The 25271-nt window shown below is 33.3% G+C and overlaps 1 protein-coding gene across 6 annotated transcripts; it reads right to left on the reverse strand.

The window, feature by feature from the left end:
• Positions 1–595: 595 nt before the first annotated feature.
• Positions 596–25271, reverse strand: LOC134681413 (tripartite motif-containing protein 2-like). 6 transcript variants are annotated; one of them, XM_063541027.1, is made up of 4 exons: positions 25167–25271; positions 21176–21248; positions 1931–3464; positions 596–1461 (listed from the first exon to the last, which is right to left on the reverse strand). In XM_063541027.1, the coding sequence occupies exons 2-4, from the start codon at positions 21229–21231 to the stop codon at positions 1456–1458; spliced, it is 1596 nt and encodes a 531-aa protein (XP_063397097.1). In that variant the 5' UTR covers positions 21232–21248; positions 25167–25271; the 3' UTR covers positions 596–1455. The 6 variants fall into 6 exon arrangements, with proteins under 6 accessions (XP_063397097.1, XP_063397100.1, XP_063397099.1 ...); XM_063541030.1 differs by lacking the exons at positions 21176–21248; positions 25167–25271 and adding an exon at positions 19688–19747; XM_063541029.1 differs by lacking the exons at positions 21176–21248; positions 25167–25271 and adding an exon at positions 18693–18903.

Below are 25271 nucleotides of genomic sequence, written 5' to 3' on the forward strand. Positions count from 1 at the left end.
ATGTAAAAACGGCGAATATGTGTACTCCATTGACAAAAAATCAGGAAGTTTCAAACACCCTTTAATCTAACTTTTCAGATGATTATATTCAAACAAACACATTTTCAAGCTTGAGAATATTTTGCGTTTGAAATTATCTTCATATAGAAATATCAGTATTCTTCAAAAACATTTAGACCTGAACATAAACTGTAGAAAACATGAAAAGATGTGGCGAAAACGAGCACCCCACTCTACAAAACTTTAAATTTTCGGGAAAAAAACTAATGATATTCTTATCCCATACCTTAACCGTGTTTTGCATAACGTTTTAGGAAGTTTGGGTCCTCAACATGCTTAATGCTCATTAACTTTGTACTTGTTTGGCTTTATAACTATTTAGATCTGAGCGTCACTGGCGAGTCTTATGTAGACGAAACGCGCGTCTAGTGTATTAAATTATAATCCTGATACCTTTGATAACTAATTGCATATAATATATGACGGAGACGACAAATGACCGGAGTGACAACAGACCCCAAACGATAGCAACCGCTCACGCTACCCCTTGGTTCAGGTGCATGTTAATGCAAGCTTATTTTTCCATAAAAATATACAAAATTTAACTACAGTTTAATTTAATTTTGGCATATGATTATATGTACATGGTTATGAATGTTGGATATAATAAATATTCCGCCATATTTGTTTTACCCAAGATTCCTTGGCATACAGTTTGGTCCCATATTAACCGGAACTGCATGTCAACTATCACAACTTCTCATTCATTCTAATGTAAGAATCTAGTCGATACGCGGATATGTCTAAATAAATAAATAAATAATACTATATACGTAATGTCACAATATCACAATATGCTGTTTGAAGCAGATTCTAACTATGTTGATAAATTTCTACATCCACTGATAACATTACAAACACAGCATAACAGTATAATAGTTATAGACGCATGCGCGTAATAACGATAACAGTTTAAGGAAGGATGAAAGTGAGTCATAAAGGTTAATGTGTCATCTTTAGCAACGAAAGCAGATGTAAGATCATTAAATATCCATTTCAAGGAATTTTACTTTCCTGAAATCTAAAATCAATATTGTCATGATTGTCATCATCTGATATTATTCCGTCCACATTAAATATGCTTTCTCCTCAATATTATATTTGTATGTTGTGGATATACTTGTATAGATCCTCCGAAACGTTCCCTCCGAAACTTACGTCTGGAGTAGATAACTCTTGGTTTATGCTATAACACAGGAACTTTTTGACTCTTCTTTCGACTGAAAAATATCAAACGGTTTGTAAGTAATCTGAGATAGGCGTCTTGTAGTCATGGTTACTAATAATGAAACGAATTGTCATGGCAACATGTATATATACTTCATCCAAAGCTCTATCACTTATCTTCACCAACAGTCTAACTAATATACATGAACTCCATCGCTGAGCTTTTAATCAAGTCTGAAAAATAGTGCATTTCATTATTAAAAGCAAACAGAAAATAGCCAGAGAAAAATCACTAGTGTAAACAAAACTTCTACTAAAACAGGCATCAAAGTTAGAAAGCAGTGCAGCATTAGTTTAACCAGCCAGCGCCAGATGTAAGCAATCGTTTATATCCAGAACTCTGGAGAGAAATATGATGTTTATAATCCAAAATTAAATTAAATAGTTGCACGCTTAAAGATTCACAATCCATAAACTATTAGGTTAAATCATCACAAATTATAAATAGAAAATTGTTTTGGTTAGCAAGCATAAGTACAGAGCTGGCAGCCGCGTAGCATATTCCAGTGAGCATTTATCCAAGCATATTGACCTTTAACTTATGCTAATTTTCATCAATGCTACTACTATAACTAATTGTGGAGCCTCGAGATGGTGTCTCCATTGTGAAAGTTGAAGCATAAGTTGTAGGTTTATCAGATACCTCTATTTTTGGACGTTCCCGTCTTCTCCGCTGGCGTCTCTGTGCTGCTCCATCTGCAATGATGTCATTTCCGCTTCCGTTCTCTTCAGACGCAACACGTTGCATTTGTGATGTTGATCCTTGCAGGCTTCGTGATCTTGTATTTACTGCTTTTTCCATGACTTCTACAATATCTGTTCCTACTGACTTATCACTTCCATTTCCAGGTCCTTGATCCGTCTGTACATAGGTAGCCGTAATAGAAGGTTCTTCTTTTGCTGGAGGTTCATCAGTTTGTGAACTTATTGATGTAGTAAATTTAGGTGGCACTGTATTTTGTGGCGTGTTAGATACAACTGGTCTTGGTGTATTTACGGTTCCAATAGGTTTATCGCTTTCACAAAGTTCTCCAAAATTCATAACTCCAGGGACAAATGCAATTTGTTTATTTACAGTGGGTGGTAGATCCCTTAACTCAATATCTGATAAAGAAGAGAGTTTCTCCTGGACTTGTTTTTTCAACAAAAGCAGTTCAATGTCTTTACCTTTCAAAACGAGTTCGGTCAAATTACAAGTACTTTTCAAACTATCGACGTTGATCTGCATATCAGCACGCTTCGAAACATAGTCCATGACGTCATTACCATAAGTCTCGTGAAGATCATCAATCAGTTGTTTTTCCTTTGCTCTTATGTCGCTGATATACTGAATGGCCGAGTCACGTATACTTTGTTCAGCTGCTTTAATGACAGTATCACATTTCGATAATGCTACAAGTTGGATGTCGTATCCATTGATCTTTGATTTACAATTGTCCAACAACTCTTGAATCGTCTCCTTGTATTTAATCACTGCCTCCGAAAATTGGGTTATTTCATGATCTTTGTGCTCGTTGAACGTGCAGAGAACGCAAATGCATGTTTCACATGGTTCACAATAAAATCGAACTACTTCTTCGGAATGCTCTTTGCATTCGATATCTTTTTCAATTTCTACATCAAAAATGCTGTGACCCTTTGTTACTTTTGTATCCTTATGTAATTCTACGCATGACTTGCATAACAATTTATTACAATCTAAACATTTGGATGTTGCTTCTCTGTGTTTATGATGGACTAATTTGCAAATATCGCAGAACGGGAATTTTGAAGGTTTTTGTCGTCCAACCACTTCTGAAAGACCGGAAACAAGGAAATTATCTGGAAGCTTCTTCACTCCACCTAGCGGTAATTGGGTCCTTTTCCTACAAAGTGGACAGGTAAACTCCCTGTAATCGCTATACTTTTTATACGTACATTCGGACATGACGTGATTATCAATACAAGCCTCACAAAATGTATGAAGACAGTCCAAACATTTTGGATTTTTATACACCTCCAGACATATTTTACAGACGAGGAATTCATCTTGTATTTCTTGCGCTAGCTTGTTTCCGGTTCCGCCGGTTGTAGATGATGGAGATGCCGATGACGTAGTGGTATTCGCCATATTGTTGAGAGTGTTGTAATCAATTGATGTCGTATGATAACGTTCTCTTTCTAACCTTCTTCTATACCTGAAAAAGAACAACTATAATTACTTTTCTCTTTTTTACAAGCCATACCTTCAACAAGAAGCTGACCCATAGCTCGGTCAAAATATTAATTTCTAAGTTTTCTAAAGTGAATGTTTTGATATATATTCAGATTTTTCCTCTCATAGTATCCAGAGATTTATAACTGAATTTACATTAAAAATGGATAAGGGAGATAAACCATTGCATCAGGAAGGTGTTTATAGTAATGGAAGTTTTATCACTTCGTTAAAGCATTATTTGAAGCAGAATTAATCCAAAGCAAAATTTAACCTTAGTCATTTAGTTGGACAAAATATTAGTACACATAAATTCTACCGGATTTGATCATTAACCTCGTGTCAATTAAAAACGAATGATTGGGCAAAATTTTCTTCTTTCAACATAATGAAACATAAATAATCAGGTTAAAAATGTGTATCTTTGTATCTTTAGATGCAATTGATAATTTCATTTATAATGTAAGTGTATATACATATATACAATCTCGTCAAGGACGATGCTTCATTACAAGATCGGCTTATGTATGAATGTTCTTGACAGTTTGCCAAAGAATGTGATTACGCCATCCAACTGTGTATATGATAAAACTCTTTTAATCAGGCACAAGAAAAGAAACAAATGTATATTGGTTTTCCTGTTTGAATTGTTTTACGCAAGTTATTTTGGGAGCCTTTATAGCTTTTTGTTCGGTTTGAACCAATGCTCCGTTTTGAAAGCCGTACTATGGTCTATAACTGATAGCTTTTTTATACATTGGGACTTGGATGGAGAATTGTCTCATTGGTACGCATGCCACATATTCGTATTTAGATAGTATGGTCAGACACATGTAAACAAATGCAATGGTTTTTGGATAAGCCTGATCCCTAAAATGAGTCCAGCATTTTCAATAGCATAAAATTATCATGTTTAAATATGTAAAATAATACTCATGAATCGTTTCGTTAATATTAGCAGTATGTCCCGAGGCTCTAGAAGGATACTAAGTTTTCATGCTTAAACATAGTGTGTTTTGTTTAAAAAATATATCTATTCACTTGAAGCAGTAAACTAATATTTCGCAGGCTGATACTTTCTTGCTTTTGTTATGACTTTCTGATAATGATAGCTTGTCTGAACGCTCAGCTGTGACTTACGCATGTATTGTATGTTCTATAATAGATATGTGGTAATACCTTTTTTGCGAATCAATCTCATTGGAGCTTTTATTATATAATGTAAACTGAATATCGACTTCATTAAATATAATTTGAATTTAATTCAAATCAATGCAACTGATGATAACTACTCTTATCGTTTAAATTGATGTACAACATAATGTTTGTTTTGTTAAAGATTTAATCTGCATATAATATTTCTTGACACTAAATGAGGAGGATGTCTAATTATATTTTTTTCGTTTTGCCCGACCGCCCGCCGCCCGACCGGCCGCTGCCCGCCGCACATCATAAAAGCAATAACCGAATTTTCCTTCAAGAACACATAAAAACTCAAAATAATAAGAGGTTTAAGATCAGCTAAAACAAAAAAAATTAGAGGCTCAAATAAGTAGTAGTAACACTTGAAATTCAGACCATAAATATAAGTAACATGTATTTAAATAGGAGAATGGTTAAAAGTAAAATATAATCACAATTCAGTGCAATTATTATATAGAACATGCATAAACTCATTGTGGGTATAAGCATGATAAGAAGTGAAAGCAAATTGAATCCACAATACAGAACAAATTTATCATTTGATTTCCATCGTTTTCTGCTACAACGAAACGTTATAGAACCACTGTTGGATAACAGATTTTTTTTTTTATGTGCGACCTGGGGCATTATATTATTCTGTTTGTGTGTCCGTCTGTCTGTCCGTCTGTCCCGCTTGAGATTAAAGTTTTTAGTCGAGGTAGTCCGATCAACTTGAAACTTTGTTCACTAGTTCCCTATGGTATGAATTTTCTAATTGTAATGCCAAATTAGAGTGTTGACCTAAATTTCACAGTCAACTGAGCATAGAAAATGATAGAACGAGTTTGATATCCGTGTACTACGAACACATTCTTGTTCAATGTAAATAACTGGAGATGAGGATATGTATACATCAATAAGACATGAAACTTTTAAAAAAAACAGGACACGAAAAGAACATTTTATAGCTTCAACTAAATGCTGTCTACAGAACATCTAAATCGCTCGGTTCTATAATTAATGTAACAAAAAAATAAGACCAGCTTTTCAAACCCAACACACCAAATAGCGAAAAAATAATAAAAGACAACTCTTGGCAAGTTTTTTATGACAAACACAAACACATTTGTTACTTTTTCTTTCAAATTTGGTGCTAACATTGATAAGCCTAAGAGCAAAGAATATCCCATACATGTTATCAAACACAACAAGAAAGCACACGGTGTATCAGTTAGATCATGACACACACTAGTCCAAATAATTATGACGTCTTGAAATGCTATTTTATGTCTTTGCTTTGAAGCCTTAATTACAGAGCTGGGAAAAAATAAATAAAAGCAATTTTGACTAGACACACACACATGATAAAATCAAAAGCTATCATCGCTTTTATTGCTGTTTTTCATTTTGAAGTCACAATGAGACAACGGGTCGAATTTCTTCACAAGACTTATCATTAATAACATACCTGACAAATGATGACTTATTTAAAACCGGAGGCCTATTTAAAACCGGAAGCTGAACAGCCATACCGTTACGATAAAACTTTTCCATGACGATAGTTTGAATTTTCGAAATGTAACTTTCAGTCCACTCTATTTCACTTGATTTTTTTCAAAATAGCAAGATACAGCTTTCATCATGGTATTATCAAGTATTTATACCGCAATGGTATAACGAAACATCTTTGGTCTTTCAAATTTTTTTACAAACTCATTGTGGGTATAAGCATGATAAGAAGTGAAAGCAAATTGAATCCACAATACAGAACAAATTTATCATTTGATTTCCATCGTTTTCTGCTACAACGAAACGTTATAGAACCACTGTTGGATAACAGATTTGTTTATGTCCCACCTGGGGGCATTATATTTTTCTGTCTGTGCGTCCGTCTGTCTGTCCGTCTGTCCCGCTTTAGATTATAGTTTTAAGTCGAGGTAGTCCGATCAACTTGAAACCTTTTACACTTGTCCTACGGTATGAATTTTCTAATTGTAATGCCAAATTAGAGTGTTGACCTAAATTTAACGTCCACTGTGCATACAAATTGATAGGACGAGTTTGCCATCTGTGTACAGTACTACGAACACATTCCTGTTCAATATGAATAGGAGAAGATGAGGATATACATCAATAAGACATGAAACTTAAAAAATAAACCAGGACACGAAAAGAACATTTTACAGCTTCCACTAAATGCTGTCTACAGAACATCTAAATCGTTCGGTTCTATAATTAATGTAACAAAACAGTAAGACCAGATTTCCAAACCCAGCACACCAAATAGCGAACAATCAATATAAGACAATTTTATGACAAACACAAGCACATTTGTTACGTTTTCTTTCAAACTTTGTGCTAAAGATGATAAGCCTAAGAGCAATGAATGCCTCATAGACATGTTATCAAACACAACAAGAAAGCACACGGTGTATCAGTTAGATCATGATCGACACACACTACTCCAAATAATTATGATGTCTCGAAATGCTATTTTATGTCTTTGCTTTGAAATTGAATATATAAAAAAGATGTGGTATGATTGCCAATGAGACAACTATCCAAAAAAGACCAAAATGACACAAACATTAACAACTATAGGTCACCGTACGATTTTCAACTATGAGCAAAGCCCATACCGCATAGTCAGCTATAAAAGCTATAAAATGTCAAACAATTCAAACGAGAAAACTAACGGCCTTATTTATGTAAAATAAAATGAACGAAAAACAAATATTTAACACATAAACAAACGACAACCACTGGATTACAGGCTCCTGACTTAGGACAGGCACATACATAAATAATGTGGCGGGGTTAAACATGTTAGCGGTTAAACATGTTAGCGGAATCCCAACTCTCCCCTAACCTGGGACAGTGGTATATCAGTTCATCATAAGAACGAAGCCTTTTAAAACTACAAAGCTGGGAAAAAATAAATAAAAGCAATTTTGAATAGACACACACACATGATAAAAATCAAAAGATATGCATGTATCACCGCTTTTATTGCTGTTCTTCATTTTGAAGTCACATTGAGACAACGGGTCGAATTTTTTCACATAACTTATCATTAATTACATACCTGACAAATGATGACTTATTTAAAACTGGAGGCCTATTTAAAACCGGAAGCTGAACAGCCATACCGTTACGATAAAACTTTTCCATGACGATAGTTTGAATTTTCGAAATGTAACTTTCAGTACACTCTATTTCACTTGAATCTTTTCAAAATAGCAAGACACAACTTTCATCATGGTATTATCAAGTATTTATACCACAATGGTATAACGAAACATCTTTGGTCTTTCAAAATTTTTTACAACACTGTAGTCAGCAGAAAAAGGTTTAATAAATGGCAGAACAAACGTTCAGACATCCAGATGATACAAGGGCAGGTAACTTGTTTGTCATGCCCTGACGCAAAATAAAGCATTGACTAATCCAGGTATAGAATTTTGCAGTCTGTTATACTTTAAGATAAGACAAGGTAGAAACACCAACAGCGTAATCTAAGACATCCTTGATACAAGATAGCTAATATTAATCAAATGTACTTCCATACGTCATAATTTTTATGGTTTTTACTTTTTTGCAATATTTATGTATTGTTTGTTGCCATTGGGCCAATTCAGAATGTTTTTGTCTTGCATAATTTTTATGACAAGTTATTTTTTTTTTCTTATTGTATATTAAATAAGTGGTAATATGTAAAATAGCTAGTTTGTTTTAAAAATTTGGCTTAATACTTCTATACATTTTAAGATTACAAGCATTTGAGTTGTTGAAAATGGAATATCATTTTAACAGCTACAGGGATTACATTGTAGTGGTACTTTTAATCATTTTAATTCAATTTCAAGCAAAGCGGAAAACTATCACAGAGAAATCAAAATGAAAGCCAACAGAGTACTTGACACTGGCAACAAGAGAGGACCAACTACCAGAAAAAATAACAACACTTTGAAGGATTGGTTTAGTGTGTTTAATGTCCACTGCAAATCTGACATGCATTTTGAGGATGAAAACAAATAAATCATGAAAACAACAGGTAGGTTATACAAAGGTATGTCGAAAAAATAAAGGTTAGAACAACTTTGGATATCGCTTGGAGATAGAGGGTATATATGATAGAGGCAGATATGAACCCATGTAACACATCATCTAATGACCCTAGTCTTAAATCTGTGTTTTTGCAAGAGTTCTTAAACGAGGGGCAGAGTAGCAATCTACACTAGCGGAGTTCTGGCATTTGACATTCTAAATCCGACCGTGACTGCATATTCTACGCCCGCTAAGCCAAATGGTCATCCCCTTTTAGCAAGAGTTTTACTGACAGTCGAGAGAATTTTAATGATGAGCATACATTTGTAGTTCTGTGTCTCAGTTAACCCTTGAGTTGACACCTTGGAGTAGGATTTCCCTCGATGGTTTATGAAGTAAGAATTGATCAATATCTACTCTATAACAATACCCTATCATGGTCTTTCATGCAGGTGAGAACTTTCAAAGGACTGTCCTGTCACAAATTTCCGTATGATAACCTAATCATACCACATCTTCTTTTTTATAAGCATGTTTAACAGACCAATTAATAGGCTTGTCATAAGTTACCATGTTTCACTTCCTGTATTTCCTCAAATTAAACATGAATTATGTAGAATGCTTTCTAACAGCAGTAGCAAGCACCTGTTTTTTTGAAGATTTTCCTCAGCAGTTTCCGTTCAACTCTGCTTATCTGAGATAACCTTTCATCTTTTCTTAGCAAATCAGATTGATAAGCCAGGGCTTTGTTACTTACTGATTAATGCACGACCTTAAAGCTTCAAAGATGGACGCGAGATATACGGATCAAATGATAATAAGGGTTATTTCTGTCCTCGTTACTTTAAAGTGCAAGAGTTAAGAAGATAGACCTTTAAAAACAAAAGGCGAATTGTTAGAAGAAAAAATATATGTTTTCTCTATACTATCATCCTCCATACATTTAATGGCTCTATATGTAATTACATGTACATAACGTAAAGTTCTAACTGTGAATTAAACAGATGTTACGTTAGTTTATTGTAAATAAGCATGGCACAAATTAAGCCAATCTTCAAACACGTGGCTTCTTGTCATACAATAAATGTGTCATTTGTCTTCAAATGTAAACAAAATTAGTAGTACTGGTAATTAAATAGCACTCCTACTTTATTTATTTTTCAAAAGAGTTATTCCCCCTGGTCTTATAAAGGAGTAGGTCCGGTAAGGACCGATTTTGGCCTCAAATTTCAGTTTCGTCTGACGAAAGATTTTGACCACTTTTTAAACACTTAAGTGTCTATTTCATATGATTCAATTAATTTATTGGAAAGATTTTAACTTTATATTTAGTCATAAAAAACGATCCGATTCAAGGTCAAATATGAAAAATCTACCAAATATGCGAAAAAATGTCACTTGTTAGTGCTTGTGACTTATTTGTTAGATGGTTTTTGTCAAAAACGTAAGTGGCCGCATCCGTGTTCATCCTCAATCTTTATATATGTTATGTATTATCATCAAATACAACTTCCATTTCAATATTTTGGATGAACACGAATGCGGCCACTTCCGTTTCACTCGGAAACCGTCTAAAATTTAACTAAATTGCTGGAATTGTGAAGACTTCAGTAATTTAGCATGACTTATTGGGGCTAGTACCCAATATATGTGCATTGTATTGTAAAAAAAAACAGCCCATATTTATGTAACAGAATAATTCTACTATCCAATAAATAACTAAAAGTTTACATTTGAACAATTTTGTAAAACTGCTATATTTTGGGGCCGAAAAGGGGTCTTACCGTCTTACCGGACCTACTCCTTTGAGAAAACAATTAGAGGTGTAAAATGCCTTTATGGATGGTTAATACTTTAAGAATGTTTCAATAACTTCTAATATAAATACTGAGTAATAGATGTTTTATGAATTAGGAGAAGTTAACGTTGAAGATGCAAATTGTTGTCGAGATAAATTAAAGCAATGGCAAAGGGACAAAACCCAAAAATTATTCTGCTAAAAAACTGATGCTGAACAAAGGCATTACTGGTGAAGCTCCTGAGGAAGTTTTATAACCAATTCTGATGACAGGTTTGGATTGAGACACGGATACAAATGAGTACACCACTGTGTGAAGATATGGCAAAGTCCATGTCATCTCAATGTTAACCTCCAAAATAACTCCAATGAATAAAAATGACTCTGAAATAAGAGGTTCAAAAGTACTTCGTGAACAAGCAAGAAAGGGGGAGTTAAAGACTTTAAATGATTAAAACTATTTAAATTATAATTTGCATATTGAACCACGATAGAGAAAAGGCCGGGTGTAGAAAATTGTTCCCCTAGTTTGGCAGATGCTTTCAGATTAAAAATGGTTGTACAAAACTTTTCAGAATTAATTTAAAGTACTAGTAAACGAACGGTATATGTACAAGTGATAAATATGTTATTTCTAAATAAATGTATATGGAAAAGGATGCAGTGTTCCATCACGACATGAAAATGAGATACTTAACGAGTACTGTGGGAACGTTTATGTCTTATAACTGTCTTTTTGTTTTGTCATTTGTAGAAAATCAGTTTAATAGTTTCATTCAACGGGCATCATATCATTTTGTTAGTTTGAAATCAACGTCAACGGTTCCCTCTTAAATCTATCAAAATATTCAGACTGTTTACCAACCACCAGTATACTAGTATATTGTCTATCTGACATTGAACAATTGTAACATTAATATATTTACTTATATACTGTGTATGATATCATATTAATTGAAAAATAAACATCACGATCAGTTAAGAAACTCCAATCAAATTCTATTATTAGCAGTTGCAATCTGTCAAAACAATACCAGAAAAACAAAGAACTATAAATCATTACCCTTTCACTTCCTCCTTCGAATTGTTGATATCTTATATGCTAGAAAGTAACAGCTATGAGATAAACAGAGAAGTCTACAAGTAAACAAATCATTGCAGTGCAAAATTCCAAAGCAATCAACTGTGGTCATGATGGTACTAACCATGCTAACGTACATGAATTTTAGCCTTGGAAGAATTCTTTTTTTAACACTATATATTTACATAAATTGACAATTCAGAAAACGAAAACTGAAATCAATTCGTGTTGACTTAATAGGCGAAATAATCATTTTGGTTTACAATTTTTTATCTGATGTCACTACATAAACTTTTATCAGATACGCTTCTATGTGTAAATTAAAATTAGGTAAATATATACGTCTATGAAACATCAAGCTGACGGCACAAAAAAAATGCAACAAAGAGTTACATGCTTTTTGAAAGGTCGTGTGCAATTTATGGAATAGGACGCATTTTTGTAAAACTTTTAATTATAAATTGCATATAAAGATATTTATGTATTTGTACTCTACGGAAAAAAACCAATCACAGTCATCATCACGTCGTATTAATAACAATGAATAACAACCCATCCTAAAGCAGATTATTGTTGCAAACTTAACCAAATTCAGCATGAACACAAGCTTAAAAGTCACAACAATGTCAATGGAAGCTTAATAGATCTTAATAGTATTTTCCCAAATCTATATTTTGCGGATCGCGTCATCTTTCCAATACTGGAGTGCAATTTTAAACTTCCGCTATAAGTTCTTCAAATTTGAGTGCGCAGTTTCGAACTTCAAACTTAAAATCTGCATATACATGTAGCAAAATTCATAACAAGCCAAAGCATATGACACAAAGCAAATAGTTTTATACCTTACCATTCAAGAAATATTTTTGTCATTTTTACTCAACCATGGCTTTCTAAGCAACAACAAAATTATATTGTTTACAAACTGCAAGAACGAGCACAAATGTTGTATATATACTTCGAAAGAATTATTCGTCACTAGGCGTTAGATAGGATTCGGTAACGATTATCATCACGGAGGGGTTACATAGCTTCCCACGTCTAATATACTTCGTCCTCAAATCACCGACTATGTCATAACATACAACTAGTTTATGCCAGAATATACTACACAACATTGTGGAATCTGTAAGTTATACGCAATAGGTACTCATCAATGAGTAACCGTACTAATTAATTGATTTATGAATAATTTGCAGACTATTTCCAAAGCCTAATTATTATATTACATGTATTATGTGATCGTTATAATTTGTAACGTGTCAGATGTTCAAAATTGAAACAATATGTGGAATTATAAAAAGAATGCGGTAAGCTATTAACATTGCTGTTTACTCTAAAGTCTATATACACATGATACATTTTTATAATTTGCAACTTTATAATGATTGCATCCACCGGATACAGAAGTGAAAATTAGTTTGGTACCCGAACATTTTATTTCTACATGTACATGTATAACGGTCAAAAAAACTTTAATGAATTAAATAGCATCCTGTGTTTCTAAAAATCTAAATGAAACTTAATTTAGAGTAGCCAATCAGATTTTAGTTTAATCATAATGCAACTTTGTTAACACAATAAGTAAGATAACTTTGCATATTTTACACAACTTTACGGCAAATATATGTTCAAGTTTATATTAAACATTGTTAAACAAGCATTCTGTGAGTACATAGTCCTCTACCGGTTTAACAATCGTTGTAATGGAACAAATTTCTAACTTGATCTATAACTTGTCGTGGTGTAAACTTTATAAAATAACCAACAAACCAATCACTAAATTCTTCAAAAAAAAATCACTAAAAAAGGGGGAAATCCAAAATATCATTTATCTTAATACAATGTCTTTTAAAAATTGAGTTATTTCCCTTTGAACAGAGATCTAGTAAAATTTTAATAAGTACATTTGTATTTCATTAAAAATTTATTATAGGGAAAGTTTTAAAAAAAAAAGTTATTTCCCTTTGAACAGAAAGTTATTAATTGATAAGTATTTCCTCCAAATTTAATTTTAGAAAAAGGGCTTCAACTGAACAAGAAGAACAACTAAATTCGTGAAAATCGAAAGGAAAAAAAAAAACAAATAAAAAATTCTGGAAAACTGATTTGCCAGACTGACGGATGGACAGAGTGCAAACTTACAGTCTCCTTCATCGGCAGGGGACTAATTAATGTACATGTGCATGCTGGAAGTAAATTTTACCAAAAAAAAAAATGACATGTATGAAAGTAGTCTTTCAGCTGATCCATATTCTAAAATATAATTCTGGAGAATCTAGAAAGAAGGGATCGAGAGTGTTTAAAAGGATTTATTTTCTTCACGAAATGGTTTATTTCATGATGTTAATGTGATATTCAACACGAGTGAATCGACGAAAGTTAGAATAAAGCCCGATCCTCCACGATATACATTTTAAAGGTGAAATCAAAGTTGTTGTTTTTTTTCAATTTCTGGTTCTGCGCATGTAAAAATCTGAAAGTTATAGGTGAAATAGCATACACCAAATTAATCTAGATTGTTAATGATTTTGCAGTGTAAAAAACTGACAACATAAGACAAGTATACAATTGTATATATTCTAGTAGCTCAGAACAAAAAATCAGAAGCATGAAAAGAACAAGGTACTTTAATATGTTTTTTAAGAAAATCGAAGATCTATATGAATGTTGCTCTAAAACTAGATTCAGTTTGCTGCTGGTACCATCATATACTTAAATTATGTGTGTAAGCAGACATCATATTATGAACTTGAATTTTTGAATTTTCGCGTTTATCTTTAAGATTATTAAACATAAGTTCAATATACATAATTACCTCTTACTGGTATTGAAATAAAAGAAGGTACACAATACTTGGAAACAAGTATTCTATATGTGTTTATAAAACTGAGATCGGTTGTATATATACTGGTTTTATGTTATTACAATTATCTATTTCAAGAGAGAACTTTCACGCACCTTCTCATTTACATAAAGGGTCGACTATAAGACGAGATGAAAGAAGATTTGGCAGGTAATACATCAAGTTCATTTACCCTGCTAATAACGAAGAAGTTGAATCACTCGCAAGGATAGGTATATCTCTGTTGGTAATTGATTGCTAATAAGAAGGAGTATAATAATATGTCTATGTTTTGAGTATATGTTTGCATCTTCATATACATATAGCTGTACCTAAGAACAATGACTAGTTGATGTTTCAATTAAGTTCAGTGGCAAGTATGTGAAGGGATTCACTATGGCAAGTAGATGTTTGAGTATGAGGTACTCAGTTGATAGAGATCTTAATTTTTTAATAAAGATAATGGCATTGCTTTGAAAATTAAGTTGAGGAAGTAATGTTACCGATTTAGCCGAAACAACATTGATAAAACAAATTTGAACTATATCATCAGTTTGATATCCACTGATGTATTCGATCGAGATAATGATGCTGATTGCATATATTCTTAATTAATTCCAATTATCTTGGTGTTGCACGCAGACCTAGAGATCGGCGATAATCAGAACAATTTGCACGTATTATTTCTATATCATATGAAATCTGATTTCGTTTCCATTTGTTTGGAAACTCGGTGCCAGACAAGTAAGTACATGTATGTAAAAATATCCACGGACAGCGTAATATGTCTGGTCACTGTTACATAGATATAAGAAGATGTGGTATTAGTGCCAATGAGACAATTATCTATGGCTAGTTGTGATGTAATTGTGTCTACCATGTGGCATGTCTGAGGGCGGGTGTAGATGAGAAAGAGGAAAATAGGCCAACTGTGCAAAATAAAGGGCCAAAAAAAGTATAGAGTAGAGAATAACAGGTAAAGTTTATCAAGAATAGAGAAAAATGGCGTAAAATGATAAAATAATAGAGAATTGAAGACCCCTTCCCTATCCAGAACCTCATGTCTACCAAATATTTTTTATTTTATAAAGTATTTTAGTAAATAAGGAGATGTGTCACAGTTTAAGCTGGCTATGGGGTAACTAACTATCCACCAGACACCAAATGAATTAAATGTAAGCAGGCAACTACATGTCAAAGTATGGTCTTTAAAAATGAGCAAAACAAATAACAACTTCTTACATGGCAAAATGTAACACCATTCAAACGAGAAACCCACGGTCTGTTATATTCAAAAATCAACAAATGAAAATCAAATGATATGTACAGCAATAAACAACAACCCGTGAATTGAATGATCCTGACATGAACATGGTACGAACCAACTATAATCAAAGTTCTTGTAAGCACTGAAGAATACAGATTGTTTCAATTTATCTATGGAAGTAAAATTAAGTATTGCATTGGTTGTAGTTGCTAGACAAGGGAAGATAACTCCATGTTTTAAGATAACTTTAACAGTGACATCCGTGATTTATATTTTTAGCATGTTTAGAACAGATATTATATTCAAGCACCAAAGGTTAAATAATTTATTGACATTACAAGCGCAACATTATTTTTGCCTTGTATATCTGAGCATATATTACATTGATCAATTTCTAGAAAAGTTAGTGGATAGGATGTATAGAATGTTATGATCAATGCACTATATTTTGTGTATCAAGGATGTGCGAGATGTTTTAAACACACAGTGACCTCCCAAAGATTTGACAAGAATTTAGAAAGATAGACACATTGATATTTTTTTCAAATTCAAAAGTAAATCTAAAAAGTTCTACAGTTTAGTGGGGTAGCCTTGGATGTACAAATACGCAGCCACATCTGGTCGGAAAGGAGACATTAAATCCGAGGCCGGTGTAAGAATTCAGTTACTGAAGTATCTGGCATGTTCCAAGGGGAGTTACGAAAACAGCAAAAGTCAACATGTTGAGATGTGTATTCTATGGAATTTAATAAGAACCTTAAAAAAAATCTCCATGATAATATCTTAACCACTAGCTAAAGATATCCATCTTGCTTCCCAAATCATGATTTTTTTTTAAATTCGATATAACGTGTGTCAGGTGAGATAGCAAATACATAGTTTGCAACAGTCGCATCACAACCGGAGGCTCTTCAATGCTTAATTGATAGGGGTGCCTTCTGTTATCCACCCTTTTCATATCGTTGAGATTTTAAATTTCGTAGGTCAAAATGCAACCATTTTCCATATTGGTAGGGTTTCGTGTGTGCAATATTGGAAAAGTGTAATCCCAAACTGTCAAAAAGAGGGCGAATTTGTTGATAAAACACAGCATTAACACAAAGAAAAATACAGGGCTTTTCATATAACAAGTAACTGTATTGACCCTATCATATATTTCTTGAATTTTTTCCACCTTTCCACATATTTTCAAGCTTGAAATTTGACACGTCCTATCACCTTTATTATTATGTTTTGTATTTATGTGACCAAATAACGCGTCTTTACACATGTTACATGTTATCCTAGTTTTCTCTTATACAATAGTTTTCACTTAATTTCAAATTTCTATTATCTTGATCAAAGTGCATTTACCGAAAACTATCCCCCTTTTCTCCAGTCATGTATTTGCAGGATATAAAGAACTAAATGGTGGCCCCGTTGCCGGCAATGCTATTTTTAGCAATTATCTCCTAATAAGGCGTTTTCATTAAAACTAATTATGGAAAATCTGTTGTTGTCTAATTGAAGCTCTATATCTATTTGTGATTTTACCGCACTCAAATATATATGGTCCCATGGCTTTTCTTGGTGAATTTTGGGGTTTTTCACGATACCTGACGATTTCGCAGAAAATTTTCCCTAATTTTGAGCAACATAAAAAAATTATTTTCGGCATTTAATACTATACATTTTAGGACAAATTTATGCTTGCATGAAACTTCATTCATAATGCTTTCCAGAAGAAAAAATTATAAAAGATATAACAACCAATCACAGAGAGCCATCTATTTTTATCTCTATGTCATGTTCCCTTCATAAAATGGCTGCGCCCATGTAATTTTATTTGGTACATTGTAACCTGCACTGTAGAATCACGTAGTCAGAAGTGTGCGTGAGTTATGGTATTAGTGTATTGTTGAAATTGATGGCGCTGATGGATAAAACGTTAGATGTGTTATAAGCTATTTTTATCTTCTTAAGTATCTTATCTCTTCGTGTACAGTAAATTAAAGCTGGTAGAAGTCTGAATTCCTTATGCTTTTAAATTGTTAAGTAATTTGTGTAAATTCCTCCAAAAATTCCTACCTAATGACACTACTATGACTATACATCTCAAATTGAGTCACTTTATTATTCAAAAGAGGGGTCAGTGAAAACTTGCTACTTTCAACAATGAAGACTTTTAAAAGTCTCAGTAGAGATTAGCAAACAATCGGAGACTACAAAAAAATATTTTAAAACGAATTAATAAATGAAACCCGAACGACGTGTAGACAGTTGGTTGCAATACCCAGGAAAAACTCTCCAATACGCGACATTTATAGGTACATGTAGTTTGAATTTAATACAATAAAAGTCCCGCGAACTACATGTACATCAAAGAGATTGGATTTATCATGCAAAACAGAAACACAGAACAACTGAAAGTCAATGAATCAATGTCAATCGAAAACAATGTTTATTTCTATTTTCTATAGTATATCTTACTTATGTTGACCCATGCAGAAACAGAAGTTTTAGATACCCCCTGAGGGCGTAAGCCCGACTAATCGTATCAAATTAGCACCATGATATTTTAAATGGGTAATTCAAAATCAAAGCTATCAATAGTTTCGAAGATGGATCATGAATCTGACCTTTTTTTTTTGATTAAGCCTTACAATGCAGTATATCCAATTACATTTAATGTGTTAATAGGTAAAGAGGTGCAATGTTATCTTGTAATACAGTGGGAACGAACAAAATGAACCAGAATGCACCAATTGGCCCTGTAATTAAACTTTTATTAACTGTAATTACACTTTCCGTAGTTTTTAAATAAACAAACCAAGGAATGTTTATTGTGCTTCAGAATTTAACTTCTTTCTCATTTCATTTAGTATTGTTCCTAAGGAGATAATTCCTTTATCTATTTCAACAACCTTGCGTACAATGATCAACATCTGCTTTTACTTTACAAACTATTTTTACCTACAGTATACTTCTTCCAGATGTTAAAGACATATTTCTTACCGTTTCTTTCCAATCTTTTGAATTATATCAGTGTCGTCCATTTAAATAAGTTATTCCAACAAATTTCATACAAAACTTTTTACAAAGATCATGAAATACGAAAACTTGGCAAGATCTGAATCGTTAGTCAGCAGACGACCGCGGATGAATCACAGCTGCTGCCATGTTTTAGGAGTGAAATGTCCAGGAACTATTTTACCAGAATCGACAGGAGCAGTCAAAGATCACAATAGTTGAAGAAGTGTGTATATCATGAGGTGTATATAAATAATCATCACAGCGGGGAGATGCAATCACGAATAATTAGAGGCCTATTAGGAACGTTCTGACATCTACAGAATCTTCCACAAGTGATGGATATAAAAATAAGCACTGTTGCGATTATCACAGTTTTTTCTAACGTTTGCAGTCGTAGTCTACAGAATATTAAATTGATTTCAAACATAAAAAAAAAATATTACGCTTTTTACGATTTTTTTTTTTCATAGTCCAACATCGTATGCGATTGCACATACAAAAAACGGCCCAAACTTGTGCATGTGTTAATATTAATTTTTGCTCACTAGTTATAAACGAAAATCTCAAAGTTGACAAATCCTTTATTTCCAACTACATCAGTTCTCCGTCATTAATGTTCATAAAAAGCCACTGTCAACTATCTTTTTCTCTTTCCCATATTGTACAAATCAATGTATTGTCAGAACTGTTCTCATTATGAAATTCTTCTGAAATATTGTCCGCTGTGTGGCAGGAGACCACTTTTCAACATTTTTCTCTCTAGATTTTTACTAAAACGTGTTACATATAAAGCACATCGGATTTGATTCGACAAATATAAGTTAGAACTTAAATCAAAACAAATTTGTGTTGCCAAATAAAGTTAAAGGCAAGTAGACTACATGTATTGCAAAAGTAAACCAAATTACAAATGTACCACTAAAGGTGATTTAGAAAACCACGAGGGATAATAAAAGTTTGGTTTTATAACAACTTACCCTCCACGCTGCGGAGTTAGTAGCTCCGTCATGATTGTGAAATTGTTGCAAGTTGTTAATTTTCATATACATATTACATATATACATGCATTTTACAATAAGTTAGACAACAGTTCTATTAGTAACATAGCAACACGTTTTATTCTGACGAAATGACTCATCTATAGTCTGAAAATAAATTTGAAAGATACTAACTTTGATTAGTTATCTACAGTTAAAAGCATCCTGTATGTATTATCTCAGTCTGATCACATTCAAGTGTAATGGGTATGCTTCCTTTATTTTACATTTAGAATTGGTTTAAGTATATTTTAATGTTCATTTGTATAAACTCTGGTAGCATGCAGCGTTTTCAAGGGTCTAATGCCAAAGGCGGACATACATCAACACCAATGGTCTATTTGGGTATAGAAATATATGGTGAAATGGACGGCACTCGTACGTCCGTATGTCTGCGTGAAATGTCTAAATACATATATAGATAGATAGCGCCATGTACAAAGACATGACAGGGGCATACAATGTGATGCTTTCTGTGGCCTGCAACACCTATTTTGGCCTGTGTCAATGCACAATATCTGCTCCGATGCTGTATATATTTGCTTACAAGATTTAGAATATCTAAAGTTATAAGTTTTTAGCTTTCAAAGTGCAAATAGCATGCAGCATAAAATATGAACTTAGCCTGTGAAAGTGTCAATTTTGTGTAAATTGCATTAATAATTGTAATAACAATTTGGGGTATATATATATGTGTGTGTCGTTTCTAGTAAGACAAATAACAACGAAGGACCAAATGACAAAGATGTGAACCATAATATGTCGTCGTTGTGCTTCAACATGTTCAATAACAAGCAAAACCAACACTGGTAGTTAACTGTCAAAGGCTATGGTATGACTATTTGACTGAAAACATCATTGCATTATAAGTCAACATATATTATTGATCTTTAGCCAGTGATAGCCATGCAAACATTTGCAAACATATGGAATAGGGTGGAAGCCAATTTTGGTGCCAAAATATATCTTCTTAAATTAAGCACCATGCAAAAAATTAATGTCTTTCTATGAGCTTGCATTTGCGGTAGACGGATAGTTGTTCATCTGTAAAGGGAGGGAACGGTATATAAAATCCTGGCAGGTGGATATTCGTTCATCTACGGGAAGGTGGGATGTCTACAGTCGATTGTATTGGGGGTGTAGGTAAATGTAATATCTTTGGTTGGTTGCTTGTTAGCTGAACATTGACGTCATTATTAGGTCAGTTAATGTACCCTCCTTTAAGAGTAGACTAGTTCGACATTTAACAAATCTATCTGTCTGTCGGACTAGACTACTTCAAAAGGAGGGTAGAATACCTTACTTAATAATGACTTCACGGTTCATGTAGCAAGCAGGCTACTCATAGATATTACCTTTACCTACACACTCCATGCAAATAGCTGTAAAGGGTTTTGGAATCATTCGGTCACTCGATTGTCAACTTACCTGGATTTTTCTGGGTGATGAACTTCCTCAGAATCGACGGGAGAAGATTTTGACATCGTTAGATGGCGAATTTCTGTTTAAATCAAAGCAAATTTTGTTTATATACATTAACAGGCGGATACTGAGAGTGGAAAATACCACATGGGTGGACATGTCGGAATGGACGCAAGCAATTGGTAAACACTCTTAAATGTCCTATGCTAAGATGGTTGCCGGTTGTCATACAAAATCAGTTCATCTATATTTTTGTTTGTTCACGAATTCACAGTTCACATAAATGATACATGCAACGCAAGCGTTCGGTAATACATGCATCTTCTGTGTCTTATGTTTGATATTGATATACTAGTATATACAGGTCATGCTTTAATTTCCTGAAATCAGAGTTAGTGAAAAAGGCTAGAGAATAAAAAAGTACTCATGCATGGAATTTAAATTGGTTCACATTCGATGGTTTCCTATCTTTTCAAAACTCTACTAGAACTCGACACATACTGTATCGATCTAACGCTATTGGATTTTCAATGGCGCTCTATCTATAATACTAAAAAGACGAGGTCCAATTTGTCAGCCGTAATTACGTAAAAACGACGAATCAAAGAATTCAACTTTATATATAACTAATATAGTACAAAGGTGTAGCTTAAAAATAACACCACTCCAGGCCCTTTTTTTCCTGATTAATATTGCCAATAATTTAGAAGTTCCGGGTTGAGTCCGATACCGATACCAATAGTATATCCACCTGTTACGCATCTGACAGGCGCACCACCAAAGGGTGTACTAGTATTCAGGATTAATATGCTATATGGTCATAATCACATGGTTGACACTCCAATTGTTACCTATTGTAGTATTTTAATCAGTAAGACTTTCTAAGATAACAATACGAATACTAAAAATCTGGACTAAAAATAAGGCCTATATGTACAGTTTTCAATTTTTAGCGGGCATGACGTAAAACAGCGAATCAAAGAATTAAACTTTATTTATAACTAATATAGGACAATGCTGTTGATTAAAAAAATACTCCATTCCAGGACCTTTTGTTTTCAAAATAATTAATATTACCAATAATTGATAAGTTCCAGTTCGACGGGTTCAAACGCCCTGAGAAAGATTTGAAAGCAGAGAAAACTGTGTATCTTATAGTCGGCATGACTTTATCAGATGACAATACTAATACTAAAATAAGGCCTGCGCATAGTTATATACTTTAATTCAGTCACGGACCCGCGATATCACGGGTGTGTTCTAGTACCATATACAGGGGGGGGGGGGGGGCAATTTATTTTCCCTAGGCAAATCGCCATGCATATTCACTTGCATGCGAAAGGATGTATGCTAAACTTATATATGTAAAGAGTATCAAACATATTTGTAAAAGGGAGGAAGGAATGATATGGTTAATTTAAAACTCAGCTAATGTATGAGGTATTTATTCTCGGTTGCTTCTCTTTGGAACGTTTATTTATAAAGTGTACGTCTGAATCACAGTTGTAACCATTTGCTTGATTTTTAATCATAATGGAATAATAAATGGATTTATAAGAGACGAACCGATTACATGGGTTTATTTAGCAGGTTGAAATGGGGATTTACTTGTGATATGTATCACTCTTATTTGTATTGAAAGTGGTCGATTGGCTACTCCAAATATTCGAAAAATTACGTTTGGCTCAAGATATAGCTTGAGCACCTAAGATCATCCCCGGTTTTGGTGGTTTTCGTGTTGCCTTAAACTTGTGTTTTCTGTGTTGTGTTTTGTGTACTGTTGTTTTTCTTATTTTCTTTTTTAGCTATGGCGTTATCAGTTTTTTTCGACTCATGCGTTTGAATGTCCTTTTGGTATCTTTCGCCTCTTGTTAATACTAAGTTTACGAGAAAAACTTCATCAAGATCGCTCGCGACTAATACATTTGAGAAACGTGTTACGCGTATTTCTGAGAAAGCGTCATTGGTATCGACCGAGACCAAACGTGTGTGAGGTAAGCGGCACTCAGTTTAAAAAAGAACTTATTTTGTAGGTTAAAGGCTGGTGTATCCTTCAAATCAAATGAGTATGAACTGTCACAATCATTTATTCACATGAAAATAAGGTCAACTCGTATAGGTATTACAGGCTGTCAAATCGTCTTGCTAGATTGTTGTTTGTTTGGTAATTCGTTATTTTCTTTGTAAGTTATTTTGTCATTGATGCGCCGGGATGTTGGTGTCCGTCTGGTTGGTGGGTGTCGGTACTGCTCTATCAAATTATTTACAGACTTGTTAACTTCTAGAGGAATACCTGTTTGGACAATTAACCACACATTTACAATTACATGTGTTTCTTGTTTCTCTTTTTTTAAATATAGATTAGACCGGGTTTTTTTGAGTGCCTTTAAAGCTGTTACTATTCGGTGTGAACCAAGGCTCCGTTTTGAAGACCGTACCTGGACCAATAATGGTTTACTTTTATAAATTGTGACTTGGATGGAGACATAGATACATAGATATAGGAAGGTGTGGTATGAGTGCCAATAAGATGTTGATAACATGTCTTATTGGCACTCATGCCACATCTTCCTATATCTATGTATCTATATACCTTTTGTCATTACAACAACTTGGTGCCATAGTTTCCCCACTTTTAGGTTGTGACATGTTTAATTCTTGGCATCCATTTCTTTTATTTGTACTTATTATTTATGTATTGTACGTCCAATTTTTAAAAAGAGTTTCAAATTATCAAAAATTACTTGGAATTTAAAATATTTGTAATATTTGTAAATCATCTTTCTTATTCGTACAAAATTAATTCGACGAAAACCTTAGCAATGTAGATAAACAAAAGATATGTAATTAATCAACAGTGAAGCTGTAAACACAAACCACATGTATACACAAACTGTGATTCTAAATATATTGTTATCACCGTGGAAACCGATTTTTCTCCACAGTGGTAGAGTGATGACAGAATCTTAGAAACTACGGGGAGCCGTGGGTGAAGTAATCAAGTGTTTCGTAATTATTAATTGCCGATTATATACATACTTTTTTATCCGGACGTTTATACCTGTTTTAATTAAAAACATGTATGTGTAGAAATTATCGTAAAAATACTTTGAATATTTGTATTGATTCAGGATGCTTGAACCTGTGAATTCCTTTCTTTAATTATTAGGGTGTAGGTTATATCATATGTTTACTTGTAAAGTTCATGTGTTTTATCAATCAATGAAAGTGTTCATATGGCAAGCAGACAAAATGATGTCTACGTCAACACTGATACTACGATTCAAGGCCGGGCACATGCATCTATACTGAAGTTTCAAATACAAATTTTGATATGGGTAGTTTCATCAAGGCAAAGTATTTGAGGACACACAACAAAAGTAACATGCAAAATATTTGAATTAACAAGAATATGAATAATTTGCAACTATAAATTGCAGGGGCTGATACAGAATGTTTCAAAGGGGTGCCATTCAACAAAAAAGGAATATGCACAATGAATGGTACAATTTTATACTTAAACTTATACATTTTTCAATCAAAATTAGGGGTACGCCATCTTCACCCCCTGAATCTGCCACTGATTTGCCACCATTTTATCATCTCGCAAGTTCAATTAAAGTTTGCAATACAAATATAGCGTAAATATTTTTTTTTGTATAGTGGAATGGAAAACAAGTTATTACAACTTATATTGATCCCTATCCACTTTGCGGTGCAAGTGCTGCCTTGTAGCGGCATTCGCCTGCTCTTTTTCGAATTCTTCAAAGGTGTCTTTAATTAGTATTCATATATATATATTAAAAGTGTAAATCGTATATTAGAAAGTATATATATGTACAGGATGTTAAATTAAGACAAAACTCTCTTCGGCAGCTTCCTTCTTGAGTTTAACGTCAATCAAAGTTGATAAATATATTCACAGGAGATTAATAAAATAGGTTTATTATTTTCTTAAGGTTAATTAAAACTGATAGTAAGTTATGAACTGACGTACCTGTTATTTTTCTGTTTTATTTCCACTCATATCAAAATTGAAGAAAGTCAAAGGGTTTAGACAATCAGTGCCAGTAACCTCTTCAGCGATTGTTGCGCATGTGTA

The sequence above is a fragment of the Mytilus trossulus genome, chromosome 8 (genome assembly GCF_036588685.1).
Source record: "Mytilus trossulus isolate FHL-02 chromosome 8, PNRI_Mtr1.1.1.hap1, whole genome shotgun sequence".
NCBI classification, from domain to species: Eukaryota; Metazoa; Mollusca; class Bivalvia; order Mytilida; family Mytilidae; genus Mytilus; species Mytilus trossulus.

Bases quoted from the DNA above. Each gene is read 5' to 3' on its own strand.
- LOC134681413 (XM_063541026.1), bottom strand. From the start codon at position 7,834: ATGGAAAAGTTTTATCGTAACGGTATGGCTGTTCAGCTTCCGGTTTTA. The intron at 3,465-7,748 runs GTATGTAATTAA...GTTCTTTTTCAG, and splicing joins AATAAGTCATCATTTGTCAG to GTATAGAAGAAGGTTAGAAA.